At 36.1% G+C, this 18,455-nt stretch overlaps 1 protein-coding gene across 2 annotated transcripts in view; it reads left to right on the forward strand.

Annotated features, from left to right (window-relative positions):
- The window catches only part of LOC109837209 (endoplasmic reticulum metallopeptidase 1), a 59,671-nt gene that overhangs the window by 39,894 nt on the left and 1,322 nt on the right, over nucleotides 1–18,455 (forward strand). For both annotated transcript variants that reach the window (XM_020405348.1, XM_020405349.1), the window contains 7 exons: nucleotides 3,460–3,578; nucleotides 5,200–5,324; nucleotides 6,291–6,515; nucleotides 12,523–12,683; nucleotides 17,602–17,765; nucleotides 17,875–17,957; nucleotides 18,056–18,141. In XM_020405348.1, coding sequence (XP_020260937.1) covers nucleotides 3,460–3,578; nucleotides 5,200–5,324; nucleotides 6,291–6,515; nucleotides 12,523–12,683; nucleotides 17,602–17,765; nucleotides 17,875–17,957; nucleotides 18,056–18,141 — 963 coding nt within the window. The remainder of the gene's footprint in view (nucleotides 1–3,459; nucleotides 3,579–5,199; nucleotides 5,325–6,290; nucleotides 6,516–12,522; nucleotides 12,684–17,601; nucleotides 17,766–17,874; nucleotides 17,958–18,055; nucleotides 18,142–18,455) is intronic.

An 18,455-nucleotide genomic window follows, 5' to 3' on the forward strand; every position in this document is an offset into this window, starting at 1 on the left:
CCGTAACCGTATCCGTTAGGATACGAATATGGTTACTCAAATCTATAACCGATAGGATATAGTTACAGATATGGTTTTGTAGTAAAATATCCATATCCGTATCCGAAAATATCCGAATACATATTGATCATACTCTTACGATAGTTTCGAGTCTTAGATTATGGATTTGTGATTAATTTTGATGATCAAGATGTCTAATCTTAGCTTTTCAATCATAATGAACATATTAACGAACTCTTTTTGTATCACATGCCTATATTTTTCTGAACACTATCTAGTTTTCTAATATCCTTTTTGTATCCGCATACATATCCGTTTATATATCCGCATCTATATCCGTAACCATATCCGATTTTGGCGGATATGGATATGAATTTTTCTTACCGATGTATATCCGTATCCATATCCGTATCCGAGATGGGTAAGCGGATATGAATATGATAAGTGTCATATCCAAATCGTATCCGCTCCGTTAACACCCCTAGGTGTTAGTGTGTTACTCGTCCGGGATTGTTTGGTGTAATCGTCTGGGATTAATTTGTTCAGACTGACATGGATGGAAGTAGAACTTTTCTCTAATCTAATCCTCAAAATACATATTTAGAAAGTTCCACCAACCCTCAACTTATTAGTTCCCCGCACCATTGATCTGCTTATAGTGTATTATATAATATGTTGATTAAGGGGTTATTCGTAAGTTTAGAAAATTTTGCAGGATTAAAACTTTGAGGGATCTATTTGTAAAACTTTTAAGACCTTTGTCGTAAATTTTTAAAACTTTCATCGACCTATTTGTAATATTTTGGCGGCTAATAGTATTTTCTTGAAACATTCAGAGGAGAGGGCCACTTTAGTCTGATGTAATTTTAATCCCAATCCCATGATGAACTGAAATAAATTAACCAAACTAGGACTTAATATCCCAATCCCACGTAATGAAGGAACTAAACCCTAATTTGTTTGGGCCTATCTTCTAAAATCAAATTATATATACGCAATAAGTTCCAAACAACATATTACAGAGGACATGTGTGCAATTACTCCTTTTCTCAACGGTAGGTATGTTTGCTATAGCAATGTAAGATGGGTTTGTGGGTTATAGTTTAGTGTAATATTCTAACCCAAATTGCACTTACTTTGTCTACCCGTTGGTGGGTAAATTCTCAAATATCAAATGGCACATGATTTTTGAATTTATGAAAACAAAATATATATATATATATATATATATATATATATAGGGAGAGGTTCTAATAAAAACCTAGAGAACTAAAAACCAATCCTAACCCTCCAATCTATCTAATCCAATGGCCTACATTTCGATGGCAGAATTGTAAATATAGACAAATTTAATACACATCATTAATGTGAAAAAGGTAAAATTGGAACAATTCATTACATTAATGGTGGCTGGCAAATATATATATATATATATATATATATATATATAGGGAGAGGTTCTAATAAAAACCTAGAGAACTAAAAACCAATCCTAACCCTCCAATCTATCTAATCCAATGGCCTACATTTCGATGGCAGAATTGTAAATATAGACAAATTTAATACACATCATTAATGTTAAAAGGGTAAAATTAGAACAATTCACTACATTAATGGTGGCTGGCAACATTGAAAACCAAAAATACAACACGTGGAACAATTCACTACATTAATGGTGGCTGGCAACATTAATGCTTCTCTGTTGAGTTCTCCATTTCCCCATTTCTCTCTCTAACTCACTTCCTGCTCTCTGTAACTCACTTCCATCTTCTATCAAGTTTTGATCTTCCATCTTCGCATGAAGAACACAACAACAATTCATTAAAAATCATCCTAACCATCCAAGCTTTCGCTGGAGTGAATCTGGATTCACTCCAGTGAATCTGGATTCACTCCATTGAATCTGGATTATATTGAAGCTCGATTCATTAGAGTGAATCCAGATTCACTGAATTGAATCCAGATTCAGTGGACTGAAACTCATCATCAAACAATAGCAAATCTGTAAAAATAAAAACAAAAAGAATAAGAAACTTATGGTAAAAAAAAGCTATAAAATTTTAAACCATGATAAGATTTCACATTTTACAGCAAAAAGTTACGATTTTTATGGTAAAAAACAAACACCTCACATAACTGAATCTGGATTCACTACAGTGAATCTAGATTCACTCATGCGTTTATTTCTTCAAAATTACAGCACATACATTTATTTCTTCAACAATTCATTAAAAACCATCATAACCATCCAAGCTTTCGCTGGAGTGAATCTGGATTCACTCCAGTGAATCTGGATTCACTCCATTGAATCTGGATTCACTCCATTGAATCTGGATTATATTGAAGAATAAAAAACTTATGGTAAAAAATAAGCTATAAAATTTTAAACAAAAAGAATAAGAAACTTATGGTAAAAAACAAGCTATAAAATTTTAAACCATGAAAAGATTTCATCTTTTACAGCAAAAAATTACGATTTTTATGGTAAAAAACAAACACCTCACATACTGAATCTGGATTCACTGCTGTGAATCGAGATTCACTGCAGTGAATCGAGATTCACTTATGCAAAAAATTACGATTTTTATGGTAAAAAACAAACACCTCACATACTGAATCTGGATTCACTGCTGTGAATCGAGATTCACTGCAGTGAATCTAGATTCACTTATGCGTGTCTTCGTTTTTCAACTGGTTTCTTCAAAAAACAAAAAACTTTTCAGACTAAAAGGTGAAATATTTCACCTTTTACAACAAAAAGTTACGATTTTTAAGGTTAAAACTAAAACTTTTAGACGAAAAATCAAACAAATTTTATAAACTTACTATTAAAACGTCAAAATAATTTAACAGCCCACTGAATCATGAAGACGAAGGTTGAAGAAGACCGTGAAGACGAAGCGTCAAAATAATTTCATAAACCATGAGGACGAAGGTTGAAGAAGAGAGAGTTGCAGTGATTTTGGAGAGAGAGAGGTTGAAGAAGACGAAGGTTGAAGAAGAGAGATGTTGAAGACAGAGAGAGAGTTGCTGTGATTTTGGAGAGAGAGAGAGTTGCATAGGGAAATGGAGAACTCAACAGAGAAGCATTAATTACCTCTCTTTAGTGGTATATATATATATTTTTAAAATACCTTTGTATGAGAATTTGAGAGAATGATTTGTTAATCCTCATACCAGTTACCTTGCAAATGGGACAGTCATGGATTGGTCCTATGTTTAGTCAGTGCAAGCATCGCCTTAAGTAATTTGTGATTTTTCTCCCAAGTGATAACCTGAATCTCCTAGTTTGGCTTACTTACTTCCTTGGAAGCTTCAACTGGTTCCTAAGTATTTTATCTCTGTACTCTGAGCCTAGTTATGTTTACATTCAAGGTAGTGATATTTCTATAATTTCCGTCTTTTTTAGGACTAATACTTATCCAATGGAAAACATCTGAAGTCCTTCTATTTTTCCAGGTTTATCTCGTAGCTGGATTGGGTGGAGGATTCTTGACATTTTTTATATCAGCATCGATGGTTCCTGCATGGATTTGTTTTGGTCAAATTAGCAAGAATTTCGGCCATCACACACTCAAGTAAGGGACTCTATGATCCTAGACCCTACTGAAGAGTGAATTTTTACAGAATCCATCTAGTTTTGCAGCTAAATTTATTCAAATTTCCAAGAAAATCCTTTGAGTTTATTAATCTGTATTTACTTTTTTACGAGTTTGAGCAGTGTTGTATTAAATATACTAGGGACAACATTATGATGTAAGGCTATAATAATTTTGGAAGAGTTAGAGAAAAATTTGAGTGAAAACAAGTTTTTATACCATTAACATGATTTTAGCTTGATGCTCAATCAAATGATGACTTTGCTTTATGGTCCAGTTGATGCATTAAACAATACTTTAGAAAAACATTCATAGCATGAAAATATAAATCTCGACTAATTAATTGGATGACAATTCAATAAATCCCTTTCTTAAAGTCTTGTGAGGACAATGTGTGTACCTTGTTAGTGGATCCCTCGATGCATTGCATTACTTTAAATGTATAAGGTGCAAATGGTTAGTGGTTCCTTCCCATATTAAATAATAAACTTAGCTTTCTTTTCTCAAAAAGGTATAAAAGAAAAAGAATACATTTGTAGGATCGTCTTGGGAGTTTCACACCAAGCTAAAGGACATTAAGAGCTCCTTGATTAGTGGATACTTTTATCATCATATTGAAGCATTTTCCAATTAAAATGGGTTCAACGATCCACTGAGAATCTGCGAAGTGTGCATGCTCAGCCATTAACATGATATTAGCATTCTATAGTTAGTAGGAAATTCATTACCAAATATCAGTAGGTGCTACATTGATGACCAATTGGTGGATAGTGGTCACACATTTTCGTGCAATTAAGTATGGGTTAAATTTCATATAGTTGCTTATTTAAGTATGGGTTAAATTTCATATTCATCTTTATGGCCTAAAATCATGCTTAGATTCACATGGAATCACATTCCCAAACTTAAAGGATAATAGTAATGTATTTTCTTGTCCTATCTGTTCCATCATTTAGTAGCTTCTATAAAATTCCTGGTATCTTTAATACCTAGTCTAACTAAGCGTCTTAGATATCAAGTTGTAGCTTCAGTCTCTATTTCCTGACAGCTGTTCTATTAAAGTCTGAAGTGCGCATAGCTTAATGATTTACTTGATCTGTGGTCAACATATATGCTGCTGATAAGACATGGTTAAAGGTAAATCAAACCAAACAGTAGAATTTGGAGAGACCCATGGTCCAAATGCAGAAATGCTCAATGCATAAAGCTTTTCGGTTGAAAGGTAATACTGGCATGTTACTGTGGGACCCAAGATACAATACCTCCTATAAACTGTTCTCTGTTCCTGTATGATAAACTCAAGAAAATAAACAGGTCATAGATTGTGTAAAGAAGTTGTGTGATAACATGGATTTCTATACATGAAGTACTAACATCACTCATTGTTGTTTTCGTTTTGTTGTTCGAGTAATGTCAAATTTTTGTTGTTTGTGAAAAAGTTGAAATCCAAAAAACACGTCGATCATGATTCTCATACAGAATGTTCTGTTAGGTTGTGTAGTCTTTTATTGTATCTTGGAACATCAATCATTTTTCCGAGGATAGATACATATGTAAATTTACTTTCCCATGTTTATATTATAATGAGGAAAAATTTCAGGTCAATGGCAGGATACATCATCCCTCTAGTCCCATGCCTTACATATAATGTCTACTTTGGTGGGTTTCTCGTCCAATTCTTGATTGAGAAAATGGGGATGATGGGTTCTCTTCCGAAGCCATATGGTTAGTTCTGCTGATTATTCTAAGCTCTCTGATCTAAATCTGGTTTTCTTAGTTATAATATGGTCTTTTTTAATCTAGGTATCACTATTGTTAGGGTTACGAAGTCTTTCTTTCTTCTCTCTGTTTTTTTCCGCGCATATAGACAAATTCTTCTTGTTTGATTTGATTATATCAATCTACTAATCTAGTAGTTGATTGTTTCCATGATGTACTATGCTTGCGGAAAAGTTGTCACACTGAAACCGGCTTGCCTTGTTCACCTGAGAGAAAGCTGGAGAGGTGTTAAGGGGGCTTGTCTCTGATAGTAGTGGACCCTGGCTTCAAAATTTTCCTTCATTATATCGTAAGGAGTGCTCCTATCTAGGAGAAAGGATGGGAGAGATCCACCTATTTTCAAGAAATGGAAAGCTGCAAGCCACTATTAAGCGACTTTCCTGCTCTGCCATCTTAATCATAAATGACAAGTTTGCCTATTAAATATGGATGTCTTTTCTTGTCTAGCCATCAAAATGATTAGGGTTACAAATAATTATTTTGCACAGATCCTGATTTCTTCTTATTGATTTAATTATATCAATCTAGTAGTTGAATCTTTCCATGATGTACTACGCTTGCTGAAAAGTTGTCACAACTGAAACTAGCTTGCTTGCTCATCTAAGAGAAAGCTGGAGAGCTATTAAAGGGACTTGGTGATAGTAGTGAGTCACAGATTCAAAGTTTGCCTCCAATACATTGGAAGGAATGCTCCTGTCCAGGAGTTCACCTAATTAGAAAAGGAAAGCCGCAATGTCCGTATTAAGTGACTTTCTTTCTTTACTATCCACATCTTAAATTATGTGTATTCCCCCAGATATATGATTAATAAATAGACATGATTATATTTACTGCTATTGAAGCTGGAGGTTATGAGAGATTATAGTAAAAAATATGTGTACATGAATAAATCAATGAAGGTTCTTCTTGCAGGATTTTTCATTCCTGATATTGTAGTGGCGGCAATTATTGGACTGGTTACTGGATGGTGTGTTGGTCCTTTAATACCTGTTGCCGGTCGTTGGTTGGGTAAGTTGTCCATTTTGCAGTTCTTGTTGCAAGTGACTGTGCTTGCTTTGGCCCTGTCATCCCAGATCTTTCCATACAGTGTTGCTGCACCAAAAAGGGTTTTACTTCAGCACAAGTTTGCGACCACTGGTATGTTATAACAAAATCTCTTTTCATTAATGTGATGCTTATGTGATAGTTTATCTCTGAGCATAGAAGTGTGTCTCATGTCCCTTGTAGCTTTATGATCTTAAATACCCGCCATTACTTGTCTTTTCAAGTCAGTCTCTTTGTTTATTTTGCATTCATCTTGAGTTGGGTTTTAGCAGCTATTTACATTTATTATTGTCTGAGGTCAACCATGAGGAATTTTGGGAGACAGGAGTAAGGCATTCTACTTGTGGCAAGAAGGTTACAATTTAAAGAAATGCCTCCAACTTCTTACTGGAAATAATGTATTTGGTGGTAATGGTCCCTCCTTTAATGTGGAAAAACTATACAATTTATCTAGTTTGTCTGTACCAATCATATACCTGGCAAATCAGAGTTTGATGCTTGTATCACCTGTGCATTTTATGTATAAGATAGCACTATTATCTTAAGGAGTTTAATCCTGAATGCAAATTCTACACTATCTTGATTTTAAATGTTTTCACCTAACACGTCAAGTTATGACACAAATTATTATCTTATGCCTAATCATATAACTGGTATTCATGCTGAGATAACTGTTAAAAATGCGCCAAGTTGAGAATTAATAAATTAATCAACTATTTGATTAGGCAAAACTAATGTGGAAACCTAAATTTTGTTTGTTTTTAAATCGGAATACATATTTGAAGAATGTAGAGATATCCTTCATCTTTGACATAGTTCAGTTGGCTAGTTATCATTGCTTGCATGTCTTGACAGGATATGCATAATCATAGTGACTGGTCAAGTACTAGCAAGTAGCAATTCAAATCATCCTCAGAATTTGTATTATCTTTTATACTAGAGCTTTCTTCAGGGATGTGATTCGTTTTGCTTTTCAGTTTTATTTGCTCCTTACAGTTTGAGTATAGTTTGATATAGAAAATCTGTCATCTTTCCCTTCTTCTAGGGCTTAGTCTAGGATAGTTTAGAAAGATTTTCATTGGTTGCATGAGCTTAAATCACATTGCCATTACCACCCACCAGCTCCCCTTGAACCCTCTATTTTCATGGCAGGAATTCGGTATCTATGTTGATTGCTGAAATCAATTGGCAGCCATAGAATTAGTCCAATCTTTCATGGATCCATGTGCTCCATACTCGACCTATTTTGATGGAAAAAGGCAGGAAGATGCTAATGAATATGAGGAATGATACTGAAGTTTTTAAGTCTATAACCTGTGTAGAACTGCAACTGTTTATACATCTTAATAGGAGTCAAGATACTTGAGGATATTTTGAATTGTTTGTTGGGTATTTATCTGTTTGGGAACTAAAATAATGTTGTTAATATTTGGAGAGAAAAGAGTTTATTGGAGAGCAATCTCCTCACTCTTTACTTTATTATTTATAGAGATGGATTAGTTACACGTTACTCTCACAAGCAATGTGGGACTAAACCAATGCTAAACTAATACTCTCTTCTAACACTTCCCCTCAAGTTGGAGCATATATATCATGCATGCTCAGCTTGTCACAAATAAAGTTAACTCGTGTTCGACCAAGTGGTTTTGTAAGAATGTCTGCCAACTGATGTACTGTTGATACATGTTTTTTCGTAATGATTTTGTCCTTGAGCTTCTTGCGGATTACATGACAGTCGACTTGAATGTGCTTGGTTCTCTCATGAAACATATGATTCTCAGCAACGTGAATTGCTGTTTTATTGTCTCTATATAGACTCATGGGACATTCTAGAGGGAGACCAATCTCTGTCAATTGGTCTCTGATCCAAACCATCTCTAGTATCATATTTGTCATAGCTCTGTATTCTGATTCTGCACTGGATCGAGACACAACACTTTGCTTCTTACTTTTTCATAACACCATATTTCTTCCGAGAAGACACCCGGCCAAATCCGCATCAGAGAAACCTGTAACTCGGGTGTGTCTTTGATCTGAGTAGAAAATTCCTCGTCCTGAAGCCTTCTTTAAGTACCTCAAAATTCTCATTACTGCATTCAAATGAGTAGTTCTTGGTGCGGACAAGAATTGATTCACAACACTGACTGCGAATGTGATGTCAGATCTGATCACCTTCAGATAATTCAGTTTCCTCACCAATCTCCTATACTGCCTAACATTCTCAAGAAGCTCCCCTTCGTCTGGTAGTAGTTTTGAGTTCACCTCCATTGGAGAATCACTGTTTCTGCATCCTAACATTCCGACTTCTGAGAGCATATCTAGGACATACTTCCTTTGTGACAGAAGAATACCCTTCTTTAACTTTGCAACTTCAATGCCTAGGAAGTATTTTATGGAACTAAGATTTTTGATTTGGAAATGCAGCTGTAAATGCTTCTTCAAGCTATCAATATCAGAAGCATCATACCCTGTAATTATAATGTCATCCACATAGGCAACGAGCAGAATTCGTTTCCCATTCTGAAATCGTCAGAAGACTGAGTGATTTTTCTGTGCACGACAAAGTCAAAATTCCTAAATAACCGATGCAAGACGTTGAAACCAAGTTCTCGAAGACTGCTTCAAATCATAGAGTGATTTCTTCAGCCTACACACCTTCGCATTCTCCCTCTAAGCAACAAAACCTGGTGATTGCTCTATGTAAACCTCCTCATTCAAAATACCATTAAAGAAGGCATTCTTGATGTCCAACTAATGAAGTGACCAATGATTTGTGGCTGCTAACGAAACAAAAATCCGAAGATGTCATTTTTGCCACCGAAGAGAAGGTATCTATATAATCCAAGCCATACACCTGTGAGTAGCCTTTGGCAACTAGTCGGGCTTTCAGGCGCGCCAAAGTTCCATCAGGATTCAGTTTGACACTGTACACCCACTTGCGGTCGACATTGTCGCTTTCCTGGTGGAAGTGTGATCAAATCCCAAGTCACATTCTGCCGCAAGATCCTCATTTCATCATGCATCGTTTGGTTCCAACCTGGAATAGACAGGGCTTCTGACACATGCTTGGGAACCAAATATGAGTCGAGGGAAGTAACAAACGATCGAAAGATAGAGGAGAGTCGATCATAGGAGACAAAGTTAGAAATAAGATGTTGAGTACAAATTCGTATCCATTTTCGAAGTGCAATAAGAGGTCATCCGCAGAAGGGGGTAAATGTGCACTTATTGATTTAGGTTCTTCGGGCCGAGGACGAGGTGTTGAGGCCGACGTTGGCACAGGAGCAGAAGCAGAGCGACGATGATAAACTTGAATTAGGTCGTTAAACCGAACTGATTCTTTGCTAGTATCGTAAATAGTATTATCAGCAGATGAACTACCACCGTTAACCAATGACTCTTGTTGGATCAAATAGTCATACTCATCCGGTGATAATGGATATGGAGAACTAGAATGATCAGCTTTATCTTCAAAGAATGTTACATCAGCAGATAACATAAGACGATTGAGTGACGGACAGAAACACTTGTAACCTTTATGCTTTCGGGAATAGCCAAGAAAAATATCTTTAATAGACCGAGAGTCAAACTTTTATTTATTTGGACTGTGATTATGAACAAAGCACAGAGATCCAAATATCTTTGGAGGAAGCGGAAAGAGATCATCGTTTGGGTATAGAACTTTGAAAGGAATTTTATTTTACAGAACAGAAAATAGCATTCAATTAATCAAGTAACCTACTGTTAAGATAGTTTGCCCCTAAAATTCTTTGGGAACATGGCGATGGAATAGCAATGTCAATGAGATGTCTATTTTTTCGTTCAGCAACTCCATTTTGCTGAGGAGTGTAAACACAAGAACACTGATGTAGGATTCCATGTTGTTCAAGGAAACTAGTAAAGTTGTCATCCAAATATTTCTTTGCTTTATCAGATAAGAAATTTTTTATCAAAGACTTGAATTGATTGACTATTTCAGAATAAAAAAGTTTAAATGTGGAAAAGACTTCAAATCTAGAATTTAGAAGATAAATCTAGGTAACACGAGAGTGATCATCTACAAAACTGATAAAGTATCGGAATCCCAATTTAGAAGTTATTAGGCATGGCCCCTATATATCAGAATGAACAAGATCAAATGGCTTAGCAGCCCTCTTATTGACTCGATTAAGATAAGATACACAATGGTGTTTGCCAAGTTGACATGACTCACACTCTAATGAGGAAAGAGATTTGAACAGGAGATTAAGAAGCTTGAGAACAAAGAGAGGGATGTCCTAGCTGACAGTGGTATTATAGGGCTGATAAGTTTCTGATACAAACCAAATGTTTGGCGTCCAATTCCAGTTTATAATGGCCAATCTGCTAATGTCTCGTCCCAATCGTTTTCCTCGTGATTAGGTCCTGAATGACACAATATGTGGGGAAGAATGTCACTGTACAGTTTAAAGATTTAGTAATCTTATTAACAGATAAAAAGTTATAGTGAAAACTACGAAGAAAGAATACGGAGGAAAGATGAAGACTAGGGGTAGAATTGGTGTTGTCAACACTCTGAACAGGTGTACGTGAACCATCAGCTAACACAACTAAATTAAATATAGGTTTCAATACATGCTTCCACTGAAAATAGTTAATTCCATCAAGCTTCCGGTCAGTGATTCTACCAGAAAATATTTTTAAAACTTTCGTCTGGACCGTTAACTCAGAATTCTTGAGTTCCTCAGATTCGTCTATCATGAAACAAACGAGTAAAGTTCAAGACGATACCCTCCACAATGTGTACTCTAAAATGGAAACAATTAAAATATGTCCAAGTTTAAGATAATAATTCTTGAATTAGCCAGTAGGCTGAACAAGTTGAAGAACGCGAAGGTTTAATTTTGAACCCGAAGGTTAAAGTTTAAGAACCCGAAGGTTAACATGAAACTCGAAGGTTTTTTTATTTTTATTTTATTTTTTTAATTATTTACGGTACAACTCGCAGATCTTATTCAGATCCGAAAACAAAAAAGGAGAAACGGATTGACGGCGGTCATCGACAGCGAGTGAAGGCCTCATGGTGGCGGTGGTCATCGATGGCGGGCGGCGGCGGGTGGGTCTCGACGACGGGATGTTGTGGCAATGTGGCAAACGAAGAGAAGTGTCGAGGAAGTTGCGACGAACAAATCGGAAGTGGATCTTGGGATGTTGTGGCAAACGAAGAGAAGTGTCGAGGAAGTTGCGACGAACAAATCGGAAGTGGATCTTGGCATTGAGATGACTGCTCTCGTCACTAGTGGAACTCAGGGAATCGGGCACGCTGTGGTCAAGGAATTGGCTGCTCTCGGGGCGTCGGTCAACACGTGCTCTCGAAAGGAGGAGGAGCTTGGCGTGTGCTTGAAGAAGTAGATCGGATCTGGATGAAGCGAAGGCGAACGAAACAAAGGCAGCGGGTTTTGTGGATGCGAAGACTCGGGAATTAGGGTTAGGGTTAGGCTTAGGAATTTGGATTAGTATTAGGGTTAGGGTTAGGGATAGGTTCTGATACCATGTTAATATTTGGTGAAAAAAGAGTTTATTGGAGAACCTTCCCCACACTCTTTACTTTATTATTTATAGTGATGGGTTAGTTACAAGTTAGTCTCACAGGCAATGTGGGACTAAACCAATGCTAAACTACTACTCTTTTCTAACAAATGTCAAATGACTCAACATAAGCTTCCAAATAGTAATCCTGTTTCCTTCTTGGAACATGATACTGTTATACAGGTGGGTTGAAGAAATTCTTTTGGCTTTATATGAGACTTGGCTAAATGATATTCCTGTTATTTTCTTTCTGCTACAATGTGATGCCCTTGGTGCAATTATTCTGCAGAACTTCTGTAAGATTGATAAACATACTGAATGTGTCATCCTTTGTATGCTTTCATCTGATACTGACAAGAAATCTTAGGTAGAAATGACCAGCAATCATCACCTCTTGTACATTATTATGTTGACTGGTCAATGCTGCAGTGCGTATGTTAATGCTTGCAAGTCTTTATGCGTCTTTAACTGCAGATAATAAGATTTCTTTCATCTTAAACTTTTGGTTGGTTGGTTGGTTGGTATTTGGCAGATGCAGGTCAAATTGTTGATTCCCGCTATGAATTTTCAGTAGTGGATGCCAATTCATTGACTTTTCTCTTCAAGAATGCTCCTGAGGCTGCAAAATTTCTCGGGATCAGTTCAGAATTTTCTTTTACAGAAGATTACTATTCTGATAAAAGTTCATGGGTGGTAAGTAGATTAAGTTCATTATTTTGTATCAGGGGGCGTAACAAGTTTTGACCGTGATTACTGTTGTTTGTACATAAATAATTAACAGTTGCTTAGTTTCAGTTATTCTTACCATTATTTAATTTTCAAATAACGCAATAGTATATAAAGTAATGCTGCAAATTAATGATTATGTGAAATTATTTTGAAAAAATGTCCTGTTTTGTCAGTGCATTCTATTGACAATTTTCTACATTTGCATAAATGCCCATAATTTTTTTATCGAAGAACCTGTCCTCACCATAAAACCAAACAAATACCTTCATTATTTAGATAACACGAATAAGCTGGTAAATTATCATAGAATTCCACCACTATTTGAATAACAAAATATGTAAGGCAATATGAGAGCTCACAGTCCCTCTTTATTGTAAGAAGTGAATAAGGAATGCCTGTTATTTTCCTTCAAATTGTGAGAAGCATGTTACGGTAAGTATTTTAAATAATATGAAGTGAATCTTTCAAAAATAAAGGTTTCTAATTAAAGCTAGATCCTTTCTCTCCCTTTTCCAACAGTTCAGGATGAGAAGAATCACTCTTGAAATATCAGGCAGCGAGTCTTATTTCCTCCCCTTCTCATGAAAACTTCTTCTGCCAGAAATTTTTTGAACATCATGAATACAAATTACAAGATTGAGGCAGTTCACTGAGATTTGAACTTCAGGTTCCACTGAAATCCAACCTTGGGCTGAGTTACATATAGAAGCATTGGACAAAAACATGCAGAATCAAATTAGTAACCTCTAAAGCATAAAGGAAATATAGTTATTACCCAAAAGGGCTGACTGAAAACTGGTCATCACTTTGGACTTCTGCCATTGAAAAAGCGAATATGGGCTCAAATTCTAGACGACTGTTCAGCATCAGATGTACATAGTACTTTCTTACAAATTAGCATGTATTTTTCCCTGCAGCAGAAGTTTCTGTCCACAGTTTGTTCTTTTGAAATTGCAGTCTTATATCTATATTAAAACTTTGCATGGTTGCATTATTTGAATTTCCTTCAGCCTTTGTACTCAATACCTCGAGAAATCCAGAGGCCTAATATCTTAATTTAAGTTGCCTTCAGTCTCTTTAAAATAATACCTTGCTAATTTTGTAGTCCGGTTGAATGTTGTGATTAGCATGATTGAATCTTTTGCTTCCAATTTTTGGCGTCCACGAGGCTACCTTTCAACATAGAGAGTCTGCCCTTAGATTGCCTCAGTTTTTTCGTGATCCATCTTGTACTTGCCCTGCAATTTTTTCCAACTTTTTTGTAGTTCTCAGGCCCTCTTATCGCTTCTAATGCACCTCACTTAAGCATTGCACACATCGTACCTTATCCGACTTGCATCTTGCTGAGAATTCTTACCTACATAGACTTTCATGCTGTTGTCATCCCATTGTCAGTAATATCAGCCTCTGGTTTGTTCAGTGTTATAGGGAACTTCAGTAGTATTATCTAGTGATCCCTCTGCTAAGATTTTATTAGTTAGCTATTTGACAATTTGAATACTCCGGTCAATTTCCATACTCGCTTATATTACTCTTCTGATCTCTATCTAAGGGTTAGGGTTTGTGGGAGTAATAACTTTGGCGGCTCCTTTTCTGTACATGCTATTAGAGCAGGAGAAATTGGGAAAACCCTGACCACAAAAAATCATACACATGAGAAGATAAACTACCCCACCTCAATGTATTGTACATCGTGAATAGTGTCTGAAGGTATTCTTCACCCTGAGCAATACTTTAATGGTACTGTTAATCCTGAGCAGAACTGCGATGGTACTGTTCATGGTGGTGGTAACCTCCGATGGTACCGTTCACGTGAACATTTAGCTCCCTGGTTGCCTGCTTATTCTTATGGAACTTCGTTAGTTTCTTGTCAATGAGGTGCCTTGAAGTTGTGATCTTTCTCGTTGAAGGATTCCAAAATCAAGATCAGGCAAACAAGCGAGTGATGGATCAATCAGAACTCTTCTATCCCTTTTTGCTTCTTCTAGCTAAAGCCACCTATAAGGTTTTTGCTATTAAGTAGTTCCGCACATTCTTTCCCTGGTATAGGTTTCTAAACTTTGAGTCAATTTCAAGGGTCTCTACTGTTGTCTATTCACTGACTTTGCTGCATATTGACCACACAAGCAAGAATTTGCGTGTGATATCTGTCTGACTTTATTTCGGCTCTCTTGTACATGGGTGCTCTTTAGATGTGAGGACACTATTCTGGCTGCTATTTTGTTATAAGTGTCTCTCTTGTACAAAGCTCTTTGACCTACTTTTTCTTGTTCCTGTGTGTAACAAACTGGGCATATTTTGTATATATATGCTCCAACTTGAGGTGGAGCTGCTATTCGTTCTTTGTTATTTAGCTACTTGGATACTAGTACTTGGGTGAATACGCTTGTGAAAACTCTCCTAATTTCTAAGAGGTTTAGGGTATGTCTGAGCAATAGCTTTGACTGCTCTTTTTCTCTGCACCCTTCTAGATGACCATATATTTTATACTCTGTAAAGTTTTGCAGCCGACATGGCGAACTTGATTATATTATGTGGTTCCATTTTGGTATCAACTTATTTACCCTTTATATGGCACACCTTAGTGGACCAACCCTCCTCCTTGTTCTTTCTATCCCATTCCATTCTTAGGGATACCTCACCACTCATAGGCAGCAATCATTAGGTTATCCTAATAATTTCTTTCCATTGGATTTGCATCCGGTTGTTGTTTCTATTTTAGAAATACATACCATATAAATTCGATGTAGTTTTGTATGTATCATTACCGAATTCATGTGATTTTTTTTCTCTATATCTCATTCATTTGTATGTGATGGTTCGCTGCTGGTTATTAAGTAATAAAATGTCCTCCACTTATACATTGATAGTAATATTTTCAGTTTTATGCTCCCAGCATACCAGTCCGCTATTTCTTGGAAATGCGAGTGTATAGGTGGATGACCTTGTTTGTTTGGGTGGGTGGTGGTCACAAATAATATATTATAAGTGTATAATTATATATGTATATGTGCATTTGTATGTGTGTTTATATATTATGTATGTTTTTTTTTAAACCTATATACCCCTTGAAACTATAATATTTTTAAATTACCTCCCAAATTTGATTGTATTTCGATTTGCCCCTCAATTCTCAAAATATCATTTGAGTTACTTCTAGATTTTCTGTTAGGGAATATTCTCGATACATTCTCTTTTTTTTTAAGTTGAAAAATTACAACCCTCAACCATCACTAGAACTTTGGAGTTTTCGTATAGTCTTAGGGTTCATTGACATGATATAAGAGATACTCAGCTTCAATCCCCGCCGGCCACGAATTTAAAGCAAATTAAAAGAGATATCGCTACTTGAGTCCAAGTTTTGGTCAATGAAAAGGCACTCAACTTGCGAGCGCATGTTAGAGTATAAAATTATTACACTCAACCCTCACCACAATTTTATTTTTAGTGTAGTGGCAGGATTCTTTGACAATTACAATGTCTGACCCTCACTTGATTCATTATAGTTAAAATTTTAATTAATTAATTAAGAGATTTGAGCGAGGGGGATCTTGGGGCTGACAACTAGGTTCATAGTCTACTACAGGGAAAGGAGTGGGGTTTTGACTTCAGTATGGGGGCAGATATAGGGTTATGGGAGGGAGGGAGGGAGAGAGATAGATAGATAGGGAGCTGCCGAAGGGTTCAACTGGTTTCAGGGTTGGCGGGTTTATAGATAAGAGAGCCAGAGAAGATAAGAATAAAATCAGTATTTAAAAAAAATCAAAACCCTAAAGTAGTGTGAGACCCTTTTATAAAGCGAACGGAAGCAGTTTCAAGGCATGAGTCATAAACATCATAATTTATGATATTTTAATGGTAAAATTTATAAATATTTTAGTGTGATACAATATTTGCAAATAGATACATTCAGGTCTTTGAGAGTAAACAAAAAAGGAATAAAGTAAGTATAGTCATAATTTATTACAAACTAAGCTAAGTGATATCTGTATATATACATGATTATATTGAAGCCACATGATATACAATTATTATTCTTATTAAAAAACCTATATTCAGTGTTAGTCTTGACTCAAGTGTCCACATAACAAATGACAAGAAACTAAACAATCTCCAGGAAAGAGAAGAGGGTTCTCGAGATGGAAGAAAATTTAATATCCATTGAGACAAGGGGGGGGGGGTGTGGGGGGGGGGGCGGGAATAACGATAAAGTTAGGATTGTTTGAAAACAAGTTAAATTCATAATTTAGTACTCAAGAAATTTTTGCTCGGAGAACACAAAAGAACAATACCTATCACAAGATTATATAATATGATTCCTTTGGCTTTTAATTTCAACAAAATGAAGCAGGGTAGTTTTTAGGCTAGAGAGAGAAAATGAAGAGACTAAGCCTTCTTTTCATTCTAATTAGAAGTCTTTGTTTAACTCCCTTATCGTTGTCTTGAAGCATGCGCTTCAAAAGAGAAGCACTTTATGAGGCTTTAAGCATGCACTTTTGCTATGCTTCAACTAACAAAGCATGCAATTTTGCTAAATGAGCTGTCAAGGGATAGGCTAAGGTGAGGCCACCCCTGGTCACATTACAGCATGTGAATCTTACTGTTCCTATCTCTTGGTAGCTCATCTTGCTAAGTGAGGCCTCTTATGTGTGTATGCCTCATACACATACTATTACATGACCAACCCTTTCACTTGGACCTCGAGAATGAATAATGAGGTCTTACAACTGCATATACCTTTATGCCTTGAGAAGATATGGATTCTATTTTTTTTTCAAGTGTCTTACAATTGCATATACCTTTATGCCTTGAGAAGATATGGGTTCTATTTTTTTTAAGTGTTTGCATATTCTTACGGCTCTGATCTCTTTGTATTTTTCAGGCTGTATTTCCAATATCTTCCTTGTTGTCAGGGAGCATGAAGTTCCCCGCACGAAGTGATGATATTTTCCTTCAATATAAAGACATGCCTCGCCTGTCAATCCTTCGCACAGACTCTGTATCTAAAACATCACACAGAAGAGTGCACCTGGAACTCTTTCTTGGGTACCACTATCATTCCCTCAAGATTTACCTGTTCACTATACCTCTAACAACATTATTGAAAAGTTTCTGACGTCCTTATAGAGTTTGCTTTTATTTTGAACTGTTGCAGTTCGTTGAGAGAAATATGGTCGACAGTCCTTAATATTACTGGTCCATTATCAAGTTGGTCTTTTGCAGATAATAGGCTTCCAGGTTGCTTGCCCATACATTATTTTTTCTGTGTTGATTACTATTAGTATTATTTTGCTTCAACGGTTAAAAATCTTGTGAGTTTTTTTTCCCCTCTTCAGCTCCTGAATCAGCTGACGGTGGCCCCCCTTCATACATTATGAGACTTAGCGGAAGTAGCCATGAGAATTGGACATTCTGGCTGGAGGTACTGCATTTCAACCTTGTTCCATTTATTTATTTATTTATTTGACATCTAACGCTCTCAATAACCATAAAAGAGCGCTTAGATCTGACATGGTGGTTCATTTATTACTGATATTATTGTCAAAGAGAACTGTTATTTATGCACCCGAGTATAGCATAAATGTTATATATACTGATAGGAGTCCTAAGTCCGCCAATCTTTTTATCCATTGATTTTGCATTAAAATTCATGCTAATATGTGATACACATCAAGGCACATATCTCAAAGATTTCATGCTCAGTGGCAGAGCTTTTGAATGGCGGGTCTAGCCATG

The sequence above is a fragment of the Asparagus officinalis genome, chromosome 4 (genome assembly GCF_001876935.1).
Source record: "Asparagus officinalis chromosome 4, Aspof.V1, whole genome shotgun sequence".
Lineage (NCBI taxonomy): Eukaryota > Viridiplantae > Streptophyta > Magnoliopsida > Asparagales > Asparagaceae > Asparagus > Asparagus officinalis.